This window comes from Xiphophorus hellerii, chromosome 6 (genome assembly GCF_003331165.1).
Source record: "Xiphophorus hellerii strain 12219 chromosome 6, Xiphophorus_hellerii-4.1, whole genome shotgun sequence".
Lineage (NCBI taxonomy): Eukaryota > Metazoa > Chordata > Actinopteri > Cyprinodontiformes > Poeciliidae > Xiphophorus > Xiphophorus hellerii.
Genome location: NC_045677.1, coordinates 15290080 through 15307472, shown reverse-complemented (window position 1 = coordinate 15307472; position 17393 = coordinate 15290080). Strand labels below are relative to the sequence as shown.

At 38.7% G+C, this 17393-nt stretch overlaps 2 protein-coding genes across 6 annotated transcripts in view; one reads left to right on the top strand and one right to left on the bottom strand.

The window, feature by feature from the left end:
* Positions 1-310: 310 nt before the first annotated feature.
* On the top strand, positions 311-5015 carry hes6 (hes family bHLH transcription factor 6). Its single transcript, XM_032564631.1, has 4 exons — positions 311-1241; positions 1327-1413; positions 1512-1593; positions 2832-5015. The coding sequence occupies exons 1-4, from the start codon at positions 1026-1028 to the stop codon at positions 3224-3226; spliced, it is 780 nt and encodes a 259-aa protein (XP_032420522.1). The 5' UTR covers positions 311-1025; the 3' UTR covers positions 3227-5015.
* Positions 5016-8409: 3394 nt separating this feature from the next.
* per2 (period circadian clock 2) overlaps positions 8410-17393 on the bottom strand; it is a 30836-nt gene continuing 21852 nt past the window's right edge. For 4 of the 5 annotated variants that reach the window (XM_032565593.1, XM_032565597.1, XM_032565595.1 and 1 more), the window contains 7 exons: positions 17033-17293; positions 15589-16490; positions 15146-15262; positions 13694-13898; positions 13310-13505; positions 10501-10651; positions 8410-10200 (listed from right to left, as the gene is read on the bottom strand). In XM_032565593.1, coding sequence (XP_032421484.1) covers positions 9985-10200; positions 10501-10651; positions 13310-13505; positions 13694-13898; positions 15146-15262; positions 15589-16490; positions 17033-17293 — 2048 coding nt within the window. In that variant the 3' untranslated portion in view covers positions 8410-9984. The remainder of the gene's footprint in view (positions 10201-10500; positions 10652-13309; positions 13506-13693; positions 13899-15145; positions 15263-15588; positions 16491-17032; positions 17294-17393) is intronic. The other variant, XM_032565596.1, reaches the window with a different exon arrangement.

The following is a 17393-nucleotide window of genomic DNA, read 5'->3' as shown; positions in this document are numbered from 1 at the left end:
ACCTCGAGGGTCTTGGATATTAGTGCCTCATTTTGGGGGCAGTGACCCAGCAGATATCGTCCATGACTTCCAGAGGGTAGGCAATAAAAAGTCTCATCCGCTTATCTAGACTCGCCGTATTTGAGTGTTGAAGACTAAATAATATTTCTTCTTGATTCATTCCAGGGCCTCACAGCCTATTATGACATTGCCTTGGACAAATGCTACATCACTGAGTTGAACACAACTGCTAATATCCATATATATATATATATATATATATATATATATATATATATATATATATATATATATATCCTTGAAACGTGATCCTGAAGCAGCCGGTAAATTTGTTTAAATGTCATTCTCTCACCACAGCAGGTTACAAGTCTGGAAGACTTTTAAAGACGTCAAGCTTAAGTTTAGTTACAAACATCAAAGCCCGCATTGCATATTTGAGTTTGCAATGCATATATACTGTACGTATATCCATTGTACCTTGGATGGCAATAAACGAGGTCATGTGTTCATTCTTGTTCTCTTTTCTCAATAGACGTAAATAAAGGAACTGAAATAACACTTTATGAAGAACAAAACAAAAACACCAAAAAAAAAAACACCCTGAGAAAGTAAAACACCAGTGAATCGGGACCTTTGCGGGTTGCCTTCTTTACAACTGTTTGAACAGGAGTTAACTGGTTTTCGTTTGTCAACTGATTGTTAGCAATTAAGAATTAATTAACCTAACTTCCTAATGACGTGAGAACTGTCCCCCATAAGCACAATTTAATACGCGCTTAGCCATGCAACTAATAAGGAAACTGATGTTGAATTGCATATTTTAAGAGCTGTGTGCAACAAACTATCTGCTATTGATCATGTGATCCTGAATACATAGTTTATAAAGTTCGACTACTAACTGCAGAGTGTTTGTGGCATCAGATCATCGCATGTCTTGGCTCCGTGGTCCAGGACCCCTGTTGATAAAGGGTACGGGCGTTGCGCGCCCTCTCTGTCTTCCAACCAGTTCACCCATTTATATGTAAATGAGCCATGCCGCAGAAAGGCCCCTCGGCAATAACAACCCATTCTCTGAAGGAGTCAACTACCGCACGGCCATCTGTCCCCCACACGGACTCGAGCTAACGGCTCTTTGGATCACACCCCAGCAGCCTCCTGGCCAAACTTCAACCATGGCTCCGATACGCAGCAATACCAGCGGCATGAATGGAGGCGATAGCGAAATACAATCTGACAGGAAGGTAGGATATGGAGATTTTGGTAGCTGCGACAGAGCGTAGAAATGAATAAATATGACCTCTCTGTCCCTCGGTATTCTTCCTGTAGATGAGGAAACCTCTCGTGGAAAAGAAAAGAAGAGCTCGCATTAATGAAAGCTTACAAGAACTCAGGGTTCTCATCGCAGACTCAGACGTAAGTGAGCTTTTTTTTATTTAAATGACCTCACGTCGATGTGTCCTAATTGAGTTAATTTAGCTCAATCAGTGGTTGCTGCTTTTCACTCACCGCAGTTACAGTCGAAGATGGAGAATGCTGAAGTTTTGGAGGTGACGGTGAAACATGTAGAAAGCATCCTGCAGAACCGAGCACAAGGTAAACCTCTGCTTCTATTCATCATTGTTTAAAATAAGGTTGACCTACAGCCTACAAAAATGCTTTGAACCGAACGAAAACACCCTGTAAATAACTTTAAATAATTCTTCCGCTAATAAATATAGTTCTTATTATTAGCGGATAAATATTTTCGTCAGAGGCTCCCAGCATTTGAGTTGTAACCTCAGTTGACAAGAACAACTGGTCTTGAGATCCTCATAAGAAATAAATATAAATTTATGAATGTATAAATATAGACATGCATGTCAGCACAGTTTTAGCACACCAACTTTATATAACAAAGAGTAGCCCTCAAAAATGAAACATGGCAATCTGAGACCAAATCACACGTTATTTATTTATATGTATTTACTGTTAGAAATTATGCACGGCATGGAGAAAGTCACGTTTATCCCTGTAGAGCATATTTTCACAATTGAAAACATCAACAAAAAATATTATAAGATAAATTGTGCAGTGTGCTTTGCTTGTTCAAATGTTTATGTATGGATTTACTGTGCCTAGCGTCTTCTGGTGCAGAATTATGATGCACAACGACGTCATACTCTGACAAAATGAGACATGACTGTTCAGACTTTCGATGCTTTGAAAATGTTCCAATATACCACACACTGAAGTGGCACAAATCAGATTGTTTTTGGGGGGTGGGAGTGAAATGATCTGAATAGGGCCATTCAGACTGACATAAAAAAGGTCTATATAGGTCACAAGTGGCAAAAATAAAATGGATTTGGGTCGCATTTGCCTGCTGTGTGAACATAGACTAAGAGATTAATGAGTTGATTTATTATTATTATTTTTTAATTACTTTATTGTTTTGTTGCACCAAAGCATAATCAATAAACCCAGTTTTGCTGAAAACAGTAACAATGATATATATATAAAAAATGATATTATAAAAATAATATTTTGTGTTGTTTGGTTTATTATCAGAAGTACTCAAAACCCTCAGTTGGTAGCTCCTGTTGATAGGATGACGTAACAAAGGACTTCAACAGCAGTGAAAGGACTGGAGCACAAACAGCAGATGTGTTGGTAGTAATACTAATGATGATGTTTCTCAATAATTTACCAAAATTCCATAATGTTGCAACATTTTGACTGACTTGTACTGCTCGTGTACTCAATCAATAGTTTGGCTCAAACACTTTAGACTGTGGTGGATGCATAAGTTGACATTTAAAATAACTTTGTGGCTGCTGTCTGTCTTTCTCCAGAGGTGGACGCTCTGAACAGGGAGGCCAAGGAGCGTTTCGCCGCCGGTTACATCCAGTGCATGCATGATGTGCACACGTTTGTGTCCTGTTGCCCTGGAATAGACCCCGCCATTGCATCTGAGCTGCTGAACCACCTCCTGGAGAGGATCCCCCTTAATGATGAGGAGCATCTTGATGAAAACAAGCCAGCCTGTAACAGCACTTGGCCCCTCCCTGAGAGTATGTACAGCACAGTGGTGTCCCCGGTCACTTCCAACACCTCCACTGATGACCTCAGCTCCGACCTGGATGAGACGGACTCAGAGCAAAACCAAGCTTCCTCCACAGAGGAGGTAGCTAGCCAGCCTGTAGCGTCTGGCGTAACTTTCTCAAAGCCAATGTGGAGACCTTGGTAAAGAATTTTGAAGAGGCTTGTGTAAACTAGATGATTGTTGGTTATTGTTAGAATGTGCTGGATAGACTTTAGTTCACTACAAAACATACCTGAATAGGCAACAATGCAATGTCTCTGACAGTGGTTCTCTCTCTTTTTTAAAAATTACATACCACCTTGGTAATTTCTCCATGTATCACCACCTTGTTAGGCTTTTTAACACAGTAATAGAACAGAACTTGGATCTTTTGAACTTGCTGGGTTGTGTCATGGACACAAAATCATTTTCATTTATTGGCAATGCATCATTGGTTGAAAAATGTGTTTTAAATACATCCTCCATTTTTACACCTAAGTTCTAATTTCTGAGTTTAAAGTTGAAAAAAAAAATTAAAAGAAAGTTGAAATCTCCAACGGGGGGATTCAGTGGGTCAGTGGGTGCTTACAATCTCCAACCTCACAATCCAATATGGCTGCCCTGACATTAAATTTAGTACGTCTGGCAACTTGGGTATTATTAAGCTAAGTCACAAACAATGCTGTACAATCTTTTGTAATTAACATATGGCAATGTTTTTAATAAATAACAGCTAATGTGCTTGCATTTAGCTTATAAACAATTATTTCAAAATTTTCTTTTTAAAAACCAATATTGCCAGTCCAACTATCACTAGTCGTACATGTACCACAGTTTGAGAACCATATGTCTAAGACTATGACACTGTTGTGTTGGTGGGATTGACGCTCCATATAATTGCACTTCTATTTAATTGAATCGCTGGCTCACAGAGTACTGTATAATGTCCATTTGTGAATATTTTCTATACCAGACCAATTGCAGTTAGACATGCAGGATGAGTCTGGACTTCTATTGCTAAAATTAGCTATGCTTTAGCACAACAGCTAGCACTGGTTTTCTGACATCCTACCATATCAATATCTACTAACATAGCGTTGTGTTCCAATAAACATTTTCAGTTTATTTCTATTTAATTAATTGAATAAGCTAAAACAGCAGTTATGCCTGACTACTTCTTAGCATACGCCTGAGGACTTTTTTATGACACAATATGAGATTTATCAACAAAACGAAAGATAACAGAAACACAAGGGCAGCATTTTCAGAGAATTGCTTAAGCAAAGATTAAAATCTGTAATTAGGAAACTGTCAACTGGGAACAATTGCTCTGGGCTTTCTAAGCAGCATAAGCAACGTCTGTGTTGAAACTGTTGGGTGACAAAACGCTGAAAACAAAAATGACGTTTCATTCAAATTATTTTAAAATTTGCATCTGACTGTTTTTGGGCAGAGGAGGAACCACATCCTGAGCATCTCCAACATGCTTTGAAATGCACCTTTCAACCAACTATCTGGTGGAAATGGGTCATTATAAAGGAAAAACTGTTCTGTTCTGTTCTGTTTTAAAATTATTTTAATGTCATTACTTTAAAATTTTATTAAGTCTTTAAAAAAAAAGCTTGGGAACCACTTCGGCTAAGACATAAAGAAGCTCTTTGTAAAATGTATCAAAGCTGCAGTGGAAGTATTTAATGTTGTAAAATATAATAAAAACAGTTGCAGAGATCATTGATGTGTACATTATGCATTTAAAAGTGTATAGGCTTACCTTAATAATGTGGTGAATGCATTTGTAAATATGTACTTGTTAACATTTAGTTGTTCCTCTCCAGATAGATTGTTAGTTAAATTATTTTCTATTTAGAAAGTCAAGGACTGCGTATTTATAGTGCATTAGTAAGCTACCTTATCCAGTTTAAACCTTCCAATAAATAACTTTTTTAAACAAAGACCTCTGTGGACATTCTATTTATGCACCTTTCTCGCTCCTAAAAAGCGACTTTTACACAGAAGGATCCCACTAACCACCCACCCTCGTCTGTTATAAAGATTTACTCTGCAGTTGTGAGCCAGATTGTGTGAGCCCTCCCTCTCCCTTTCTCTCTCGCTCAAAGATTTCTTTGCACATCGTAGGCATTTGTGAGGTGTGAAATGAGTAATCGCTCCTTTTATAGGCCTCGTTCTGAACATGTCAAATGGGTTTTATAGCTCTGTTTGAGCTCAGCTTTTATATGTTTTTTTTTTTTTAAATACCTTGGATACATGGATGGTCATGAGAATCAATTTCCTATAAGCACCAGTTTATCATAATGTACTGAATTAGGCTATAATGCCCTTTGGGTGTGCATTCAATAGCAAATTATTGAACGGCTTCAGGATCAAAACCGATGAAGTTTCTAATTGTGTTCCTGCATTGTAATGGACGTGGAGGAAAATGTTACTCAGCTCTCCCAGATTTCAGACCAACCAGTACTTCTGAGCATGCTCTGAATCCATGTGTCTCCTATGTTCCTGCAATATTCACCGAGTGTCAATTATTTTGCAGTCAGCGGTCCTAACACCTCTACCAGGTCTTGTGATTGTGACAATTTAGGAAATGACAGGAGAAATATTATAATCCTTCTACAGCACCACTGAAAAGCTTCCATACCCATTGAACTTTGTCGGGAAAGATCAACACATAGAAGGTGCAACTATAAATTGGAAGGAAAATGTATTTTACAAATTAAAAATCTGAAAAGTGGGGCATTTATTGTTGTGTGGCCCCTTTACTTACCACTAAATAAATTGAATTGCAGCAGAATGGCTTCCACCTCGGTATAAAAATGGTTGTCAGTGAACACTAGTGAACAAACAACATCAGTAAACATCTTGGACAGGTCAGTAATACAATTGTGGAAAAGTTGAAAGCACGGTTAGGTTATAAAACATTGTCCTTCATCTCAAAATAAAGAGCAAATTGCCAAAGTGGAAACATCCCAGTCTAGTAGTCAGAGGAAAAGGCAAAGAATCCAATACTTCTCTGGAGGAGATGCAGAGATGGTCTGTTTGGAAGAGCGGCATACAGAAAGTCATGAGAAGTCCATCTTATTGCAGGTTATGTCGCAAAAAAAAAAACTGTGGCAAACACAAAACTATCACTACACACACTACCCTGAACACACATATTATGGTGTGGGCATAGTACACCATACTATCTCGAGGCTGCAAAAGACATCACTTTCCAGTAAGATTACGCTAAACAGCACGAGAGCTGGTTTAGATCAAAATATATCCATGTGTTAGAATAAAGTCAAGACCTAAATACAATTGAGAATATTGAAAAATGAAAAGCTGGTATAGGCTTCCACATAAAGTCCCAGTGCATTAAAGAGTGCAGCCGTAAAGTGACAAAATATGAAAAGCTCCCCTGCATGAATACTAATGCTGTATTTACCGAACGTAATGCTGGGAATGATTGGCTGATTGGAGAATGTTTGGACACGTCTGAACTATAATCTTCAAAAAAATAATATTTGAAGAAACACGCATTCTTGGTCACGCAGTATTTGTCTAACATCATGCAAGAACATATAGCCTACATACAAAAAAAAAAAAAAACCTGTTGAAGTGTTTCTTGTTAATGTGAAACAACTACGGTTTCACTTCATTGTTTGAAGAAGAAAGAACGAAAGAAACACCGGATTTGCAGATCAACAGATGTAAATAAGCGCAGCAGGCTAGCACTTTGCACCTTGTCCTAAATCTGTAGCCTAACATGCAGAATACTTGCCACTCTTATCAAGCACTTTACAAACTCAAGCTATCAGATAGCTTGTTTATTTACGCCACCAAAAGAATGCATGAAATAATAATAATAATAATAATAATAATAATAATAATAATAATAATAATAATAATATAATAAAGCCTGGTTCTACTCCACAATTTTTTCAGATTAAGGCAACTACCAAATCCACGCTTGTATTTGTATGAAATGTGAGGTGTGAAAGTAGAGAAGACTGCGAACAAGGTGGCTTTGATGTGGAGGATCTGTCAGGACTTGACAGCAGAGTAGTCTCCGTAGCTTTTCAGTCAGACAGACATCGATTTGCATCAGGGAAATGAAAGTCACAACCACAGGACAGGAAAACGTTAACATTATGCATGCTCTTTCCTAATCTGAATACGAATTGCAGCGTAATTGGCGCATTCTTTTATATTAATGCATTTTATCGCCACCCAGTGGTCATACCACTTTAAGGTCTGTCGATCAAAGGCCTTGACAATCCGACCAGCTGCATCGGTGCGTGGGTCCAAAGTCCAACAAGCCCATAAATAAATATTTAGTCAAATGAACAAGTGCACATTTTTCATTCAATTTGAAAATTATGTACACCCCATTAATCGTTCTGTTCTTTCAAAAGAAAAGTTATCAAATGCATTTTTTTTTTTTTATTCTGGCCATATCTGACAAAGAAAGTGATTTAATTAGAGCTAAACAGCAAGTTCTCCTACTTTTGTTCATTATTTGAAAGACCTCAACACAGCTGTGTATTCTGAGTAAAAAGTCAATCTCTGACATTGGTTTGAGGAATGTTCGCCCAACTCCTCACCTTCATCTCTCAGACATTTTAAGGGTAACCTTAATCCCCTTTGAGTGACCCGAGGGCTTCTCAATGAGATCAAAGTCTGGGCTTCTAACAGGAGTTTCCACTTTGCTCTTTGACCCGTGGAGATGTGGGATGTTTAAGGCCATTGCAATGTTTCCGAGTCCAGTTCTGTCACAGATATCACACTTTCTTCCTTGACACCTTTGATGGTAGAATTTTTGGTGCATTCTGTTACTTTGTTAGCCAATAACCATGACACTTCCACCTCCATTCTTCAAAGTAACTATAAAGTTTTTCTCCTGATATGCAGTATGATCCGTTGTGTTAAATGCTATCCCAGAAGTTCAGGTCTTTGACTGAATTTTCTTTAACAAACTTTAGTCTGACCTTTACAGCACAAAGGTTGCCTCCTTGCACAAATACAATGAATGATGAACTTGTTCAGTATCTTTCAGATTGGACAGACCTGCTGTCTCACATTTGTGAGCGTCTTCAACTTGCTGTTTTGTGATAACATTTGAAGGCTTCAGAGGTTTTCTTTAGCGTCCTGCAGTCTTCTATTGTACTGAATTTGCTTGGAGAACCAGCCCTGGTATCTAACTAAATCTATCAATCTTTTAATTATATCAAAACTTTTACTGTTTCATCGATGTCACACTAACAAAAATGTGCATACAGGGAAATAAACAAAAGGAAATTATATGTGGATGTGAAAGTGACGTAGGTAATATGCAAAACAATGTTGTTTTCAAATTAAACATTTTATGTCAAGAAAATTTTTATTTTCATTGAACCAAGAAAAAATAAGGACACGAATAAGAAAGGTGCTTGATAAGCCTGCTGAAATAGCAGACAGACTAATGACACATTCAGAAAAGTTACAGAGAAATAGCATGGATTGTCATGTTAAATTATAACATAAAAAAACTCCAGGCATCTTAAGTTTCTAAAATAATAACAAACATTTCAGGTTTTTGGCTTATAATGAGCTGGTGTCATCTCTTACTCTACCAACCTTATCCACTGTAAACAACCACACAGTTATTTTTCCCTTTCTGATTTGCAGTCAGCATTAGCCTTCTTGGTCCTGTCTGTTTTTTAATTTAGTTTTTTTTTTTTTTCTAAAAAATGCATTCAAAAAGCATGTATGCAAAATATATACATATATATACATACTCAAAGACTTTTTCAAAGGTTAACGAGTGCAAAGAAATAAGAATTTCACATCTGAAACAACTGATGCATTTCATAAGATACAAATAACTAAAATATCACATCAAGCATAGTTTGGTAACACCTGGCTCCGAAGAAAAACAAAATATTTTTGAAACACTACAACCGAGTAAAAGCGGCATTGTGCACATGCTCAGTCGTATCCTGTTAAAATATTCTGATCAGCTTAATAAATACTGCAGGATTGCATGTGTTTTTATTAGGTGGGATATGGTTTCTACTTTATGGCATTTCAGAAGGAAATATTGCACATTTTCCTCCCATTATTCTCATTTTACTACCAGCTTGCTCTCAGCTTCAATAATGTACAGAGTGCCAGATAAACAATCAATAAAAAACAAACCAGGCTGACATTCTGCCTGGAGCTTCTTAAATAACCAAATAAGGTAAAATATATTATGAATAACTGGCCTTTATGTCAGGTTTGGTGGACCGCATGTTACTCCACTAAAGGCAAGAATCAGAGCATGTTTTTATGTGGGGGAGAAGGGACTGAAATGATGGATAGCTTAACAGGTTTGAATTTCCCAGTCCCAAAAATGAGTTTGAGCAATTGTAGCTGCTAAGGAATACCAATAATTCTTCCTTTTAGCACCAGAAATGTGCACATATGCTCATCCAGTACCTTATGAGAATGAATAACAACAGCTTGTTGCAAAAAAAACAACAAAAATCCAAATTTTTTTCACCTCACCTAACTTAACTGGGAAAATATCCTGAAATACTGATGTCATTAACTGTCTCACAGTCTGGCATGTGTTGTTTGCTTGGCATCTGTTGTCATGCTTTGAGCATGATTATGAACATTGTTCTGTTCCCTTGTCACATGTTTTATCTCCTATATCAGTGCATGAAATTCTTTCAAGGTGCCACACTGCGATATGCGAAAGAAGGCAAATCATTAAACACACAAAGTCACAAAGCTCGGCCTTTATCCCAGAAGCAACTAAGCGACCCTGGCTAATGCAGCTAAAAATAAAACGAAATTAATCACCACAGACGTTCACATTTTACAAATGCACAGATTGTACTGCAACGCAGAGCAAAACGGCTCATCTAAGGCAGCTTCTTCTTTACAGCAGAGCAGAAGTTTCTTTAAAACTCTTGCTGATTTACTTCTTCTGCCCGTGGGCTGCAGCTTGAAAGAGGACCTGAGTGACAGGAGACCATGGCAGAGGTTAAAGGTTCGCCTCTGAGCCTCTCTGGGCAGCAGTCCTCTCTGGTCTCTGTATCACCCAGTCCCAAATCTGGCTGGTCTTCTGCTCCAACTGTTGCTGCAGTCTCTGAGGTGTTGTCACACCAGGTGCATCCCTAGAAATCACAAATGTGTTTAAATCCTAAATTAAGGAGTGAAGTTTAGAGTCACAAAACATATAAATACAGGAAAGGCTCATAATAATCGTTGTTTTATGCATCAAATCTTTGCATTTGACACTTTTGTTTCCTTATGTTTCTCAATTTACATCATAGAAATGACTATAACTACCACAAACTACAAGTTGGAACCATATTGCGACAGGAAAAGTAGTAAAAAAAAAATTATAAAAGCTTTTCAAAGTTATGCCAATAGGAGCAGTATGTGTTAAAATGAAACAGAAGTTTTTTTTCTACCTCAACGTTGATGGCTTTGGGTAACTCTCCCTTCTCTATCCAGGGGTGGACTTCGCACAGCTCCTTCTTCTGGCCCACAGAAAAGTGGGGCTGGCACTGCTGCAGCACCCTTATCTTCTCATTGTCTTCTTCCAGCACTCTGTCAATGTCCCTGGAAGACACACAAAAATTTTTAAAAAGTTGCAAAAGTTGGGTAAACAATCATTCTTTGGTTTTCTTTTATTTATACAGTGGCAACTTTCTTGTCAACATATATAAAAATTCATTTAGATCTGCTTTAACGGGTGCATTAAAGCTGAAGATTAAGTAAGCTTTGAATAAGTAAAAGACATCAGAGAATCGTTAAGTTACATATTGTGCTCATTCTGTGAAAAACAAACCAAAAAAAGTCTAGTTGGAATAGACTATTTCCATTTCTTATGGTTCATGACTGAGGCTTCTTAGCGCAGAGAACTTAGCGCTCCCTCTAGATGACATTAATATAACAGCTTTTAGTTGTTGCAGATGTGAACCGCTAAAGCTGGCATTTGTGGAATGTAATCCTGCATTGTTTTGCTGTAAAATGTCGTTACAAACTAAATCCTTAACCACACAGAATCATTTGATGGTCAGAAGAATAGGGATGTAGATATTCTACTTCAATCTGTCCTTTACTCTTTGACATGTATAGTTACTATAATGTAGAGTGTCATTTCATATACATTTCATCTAATATAGTCAAAAAACTTCTAATGGATGTATTGAAACACCAAAGGGAACCTCTGCATATTTTTGCGGCATACATTTATTCAGTAACAATCTTCTTTTGTTGATACATTTATACTAAGGAATCGTTACAAATATTTACTGACATCACCTGTTTTGAATTACAGATTTATTTCATACATGACATTTTTATTTGTAACATTATCCAAAAGCCTTCAGTGGCTTAAGTTTTTCCCCAGCGTTTTTTCACCATCTGTTGTAGATCAACTCAGGAATACACACACATAATCATTACAAGGGAGGTTGACATAAGAAAACATAAAATCATGAACAACTTAAAACACTCAAAATATCAGAATCCCACTTTTGTCATAAGTGTGTAAGTTGCTGAAACCTCCCTGCAGTGAAAACCAGCAAAATTTGATGTCTCTCATTATGAGGATCATTGAACCAACGTCAGAATTAACATTGGGGCGCCCTCTACTGGTAAACTAATGTCTCTACAGCAGGTTTTAAATGATTCAAATTTCTTTAAATCTAAAGCTTTCACTACTGGACAGAGAGGGACGCTATGAACAGAACTGGTTCCATGTTAATCAGATTCATGTCCTACTTTAAATTAAACACTGTAATAATAGAGTGTAAATGTATAAGGTATATGACGTCATTTTATTATTGACATATCATATCTGCAACTCTTGTGAAGAAAGAAGTAAAAACACAGTTTATTTAGGACGTGGTCAATATTTAGAATATTTCTGTAGAAGGTGACAACTCTGAAATGTTTGAGCTGTCAGGGTCTGATAACAGTCAAAAGCTTAGTGGATAAAGTTAACATGAAAATGTAATTGTTTGAAGAAACTATAACTTTTGAACAAAGTTTTTGTAGACTTCCTTTATTTATTTTCGCTGAGTCTGTATTGTTAATTTGCCCTTAGAAATAATAAAAAGAAATACATTCATTCTCCTTAGGAATCCCAGCCTGTTCTTCTTTAGCAGTTCTTTCAGTGTTAGTCAGATTGAATGGCCTTTTGGCTTGACCTTCATCTTCAGTTCACTCTGCATACTTTCAGGGGATTCAAGTCAGGTCTATGTGCAGGTCAGTCAGTGGCGCTCACTTTAATTGTCTGGAGATAGTCCTTCACCAGCAAAAACATAGTGTTGTCATGTTTTTTTTTTTTTTTTTGCAAAAGTAGAGTGTTATTGTACCCTTTCAATCCATTTCTTTGCAGAGATCTATCCAACATATTTATGACAACAATTCCTGACCATTGCTTTGTGTCTTGGCAGTTGTTACTGACGTCTCTCGCTAGTTCTCTTTCCAGGGTCTTTTAAATCTTTTGCTTCCTGCCTCTGCCAGGCTTCTCTTGTGCTCTTTTCTATGCATTTCTAGATTAAACTTCTCACTCTAATTCTTGACATTTGGAAACAAGGTGACAATTGTTTCTCCTACTGCTTATTGCACATCAATAGTCATCTTTTTCTCAAGTTCAGACCAGTTTGTTTAGTGCTTGACTTGATACTTTATCCAATGAAAAGTATCAGGTAAAGACCAGACTAACGGTTGGTCTTTGCCAACCGTTAGTCTGGTCTTTATACTAAAACCATCTATTGTAACTTCACACACATCATGACACAACAGTGGTTTGTGCAAAAAGGTCAGTTCCTGAAAGGGGTAATAATTTCAATAATAATGACTTTTTTGTTGAATAATTTAATTTCTGTGTGTAAAGCAAAAATAAACCTATGATGTTTGAAAAACCCTGTACAACATATTTGAAATAGCTCTTTTTTAAACAAAAATGATCAGTGCCACAATAATTGGTCTCCTGATGTTAATGTTTTATACAACCACCAACAGGACAACAATCAGTCTCCTCCTACAACATTATAGAAGGCACCTGGTATGCATTTGTGACTTTCTGTTACCTGGATACATCTTTTGCTATAATCATTCAAGAACTAAACCACAAAGAAGAAATTAAAATGTTTGAATGTTTCGTTGCATTTCTGATCCAACCAAAAGCTGTTTAAGTTTCAAACCACAGTGATAACAAAAACCTCCTTCCTACTCCTCGCTGGCTGCGCATGTCCTTCGACTCACCGCGAGGGCAGTTCATAGGTCATCATGACTTTCTCATCTGTGTTGGCCGTCAGCAGCCAGACGGGGTCCTGCAGGACACACTTGAGGAGCCCTGTCTCCGCTGGTCTTTCCTCACTGCTCCTAAGGAGGCCTTTGTGCTTCTGGCTGCTCTGCGATGAGTCCACACTGCCAAAGTATTTACTGCTGTTGTTGCTTCCTGGAAAAAAAGAGCCAAGCACCACATATTTTTATGACAAACGAGTTAATCATTAAAAAAAACCCTTATGTTGACTTTAATGTTTCATTCTCTGTATGCTGCAATCGTTTTAGCAACCTCCCCGGCGGAGGGTGCAAAAAATTGTGTTTTTGTTTGCGTTTCTTTGAAGCTGACGTTTGAATGCAGACCTGAAAAACTGCCTGATGCCCCACTGGCCGAGGCGCTGCTGGCTGACGTCCTGCCCTTGGACATCCCGCTTGCTGAAGTCCCAAAGCCGTTGGAGCCAGAGCCCATGGAGCCGGAGGTGGCTGAGCAGGAGTCCTCTTGAAGGATGATGTCCAGCATGTCGCTGGATGTTGAGATGACATCACTGTTGTTACCTTCATCGCTCCTCTGCAAAAAAACACAGATATTACAGCACTGATATTAATAATGCTCTAACTCTCAGTACTGGGAATAAGTTCCTGCTCGACCATGGCGTCGCCATCTCAACTGGTCTTTTATACCATGGCCATTTATCCATTTTTTAAAAAGAGCGGAGATTTTGCCACTCCAATTACACTTTTTTAATCTATGTAGAGTCTCTTTAATGCACAGACACAGGTGTAACTGTCAGAACATGAAAGGGATTTTGTTAATGTACATTTAGAGTTTTCTCATTTCTAAAGTGGATGGAGAGGAAAGACCGAGGCCACACAGCGAAACTGAATTAGTGCTGCACAGTATACCGCAAATTCATCATTATCAAAGCATCACTGAATCTGATAGCATATTACAAAGAACTGCTTGGATTGTAAAAAAATATGAGCAAATAATATGAACACCATGCATTCAGTGTTTCGCATGGTGACACTTCATCATTGAAAAGTTTCAGAAAGTAAAGAGGTGGTGACATTTAGATTTGATTGCAAAGACAGCAGACTCAACTGAGATGACATCACTGCTGGACGCATCTAATTAAAAATCCATGTTGATAGGAAGAATACATTTTATAGTTAGCTCGTACAGACGGACCATTATTTGGAGTGTATATTTGCTCTGAGCTTAAATTGGAAAGTGATCAATACTGTTTTGTCATCCACTTTCTGTTCAATCCACAGATGCATTTTCCTTACCGAAGTGGCAAAAATTAAACAAATTCAAAATCGTCAGCACATTTTTGACCAATACATTTCATGCAAAAGCTCCTGGTAAAATGGACAACCTCCCACGCAGACCTTTTTCTGGGTAAATCCTCCACACTGATCATATGCTAAAAACATCTGCATAAAGCAATTTTAAAAGCAACTATCATTTTACTCGAAATTTATACAAATTCCCAATCAAAAACAAACATGGATGTTTGTGAACATTTTTGTAAAGCTCTGTGCTTCGGATTTAAATTGAGCTTAGACTGTATTTCACAGTCAGCTTACAGAAAGAAAAGTTATAAACTCTATGTATAGCTGAATTTAACTGTTTACGGTTTTTTTTTTACTATTTTTGCTTTTAATACTTTCAATCTTAGCTATCTGTTGAAAAAATGAAAGCCTTGCAGGTTAAGATACAAGTAACATATGATCATAAAAACAAGCTTTTAGAATTGACATGGATTGGAATGGGATTTGAAGAATGTTGAGTTTTTCTGAGGATTTGCCTACCTCATTGCTGCCAGACCCAAGCCTAGACCACACTTTATCCCAAGACAAACGCTCACAGACACAGGATGTGGGTTGGAAATACAAGGGTCCAGGTGGACCAAGTAGACTGAGAGAGGGCTAAAGGGTGTAAGGGATAATAGTATCATTAACACCCAAAGCCACAGTTCATCTAAGGAGTCTTAGCTCACTTGATTTTACACATTGCAAAACAAATAAAAGAAACTCTGTCAGTTTATTGCTGGGAATATGTTAAGAATCCAGGTAGTGAGGGGAATAAAGCCCTAACGGGAAAACGAGGCATACAGCTCAATGTATTAGGGGGACATCATTTTGAAATGTTCAGAGGTCACATGTGAAGAACATCAGTCAGAAACAACGAAAGACTTGAGGACAACACAATGACATAAAAGAACTTTTTCCTCTCTCTCTTTCAATCTGTTTACCTCTTTCATCTCCCTCTCCTTTGCTTTGCTGGCGCTTGCTCCTTTCTCCCTCTCAGCCATGTTACTCCCTTGTCCTACTGAAGCATGAGGCACGCTGTCCTGCCTGTCCACAGAGAACTCCAGCTCCAGCAGGTTCAGAGGCGAGCTGCAGCGGGACTGGAACAGAGGCGGGGACGGCTGACCTTCACTTTCGCCAGACTGTGGTGTGGAGGAGCGGGAGCGGCCTTCCGCCGGGGGCTTTGGGGTGTCATTTGAGGAAGGGAAGTAGAAAGGTGGAGACAGGTAGGATGCCAACGTTGGGTTGAGCTGGTTCTGACTGTTAATGAAAGGTGGGATTGCAAAGGCGGCCTGGCTTGGGAAAGCAGTCTGATCAAAAGGCTGCGCTTGCATTGGGACACCCCCAGCGTCTACCTGATACACTGGCACCGGTGGTGCTTGATGTCCAATTAAAGGGTATAAGTAGTTGGGCAGCACAAAAGCCATAATAGGTGTGACCATATGAGAGGTTAAGGGGACAGACTGAGTGCCTGGGGACAACAAAGGGAGTTGGGCACCCTGATTATTCACCAAGTCTTGTGGTGGAGCTTCTGTGCGTGACAACGCAGAATCTGTTCTGGCGTAGATCCGCAATGGGTAGCTTGGCAGCATGACAGGATATGGTGCAGGAAAAACGGGCTGTGAGGCATCAGATGGAGATACTGGGATCTGCATATGGCTCTGGTTTGTCTGAGGTTGAGGAGGGGGCTGCTGTGGCTGTCGCTCCTTGTGAGGGGCAGCCTCAGTGCTTGGAGAAGTGAGAAGCTTTGCTCTCTTGGTTTTGGTCTTCTTGTTTCGTGTTCCTCGGCGGGGCGTCCGCTCTGGTCTCTGACCTTCTTGCTTTCTGGGCTGAACAGTGTGACCAGCTGTAGATTGACGAAGGAAATGTTTAGAAACAAAGCAATTTGAATAAAAGCCTTATTTTTGGCTTCTGACACTTGAATGTGAAATTTGTTTTTACATTTTAACCAATTAATCAACATCTCCTTTGGTCTCCAGCCCACCTGTCAACACCGACATCAGGAGAGTCTCTTTATAACCGGCCATCATTTATGGTTAATACAACTATTTGTATTTTTCAATTTGAAATATTTACCAATAAGAAGTTTGTTTTGTAAAGACATTAAGTTACCAGATTAAAAGAATGAATGCAAATGAAATACACTTGCAAAAATATTCACATTCCTTGAACCATTTCTCATTTTACAACCACAAATCAGCAAAAAGTAATGAATAACTGTGATGTGGAAATACACCACTTGCTCTGATTGGTCAGTGACAACCAATCAGAGCCAGGAGGAGGGTTTTAGTGCTCTCAATCATCCTCATGTACTTGCTGCTCAGCTGAGGAATAAAACTAGTCTGAACAGCTATTTAACCATTATTTAACCGTGTTGTTTAGTGGTACCAGTGGCGGTGCGTTCATCTCTTTGTTGGTCCGGGGGCGGGGAGCCGTTTGCTTTGTGGGGAGTGAGTCCTCGAAGCTCTCGAATGCGACAGAGAAAGGTCTGCTCCTCCTTCTGCGTATGAGCTGCCAGCACCTGCTTAGTCAGACCCAGTTTCTTGTAGGACTCCATCTCCTGACTAGGAGGTGAAACTGGACGAGGAGTGTTGATGTTCTGGCTGGATTCTTGCATATCTCCTGCAACAGGTACATCCTCTGTGATCTCTGAATGGATGACAATGAGACAGGAACGTTTACTTGCTGTATTATGTGAACCATCCGCAATGACAAACAAAGCAAAGACGAGTCGATAACAGGCTTGCAC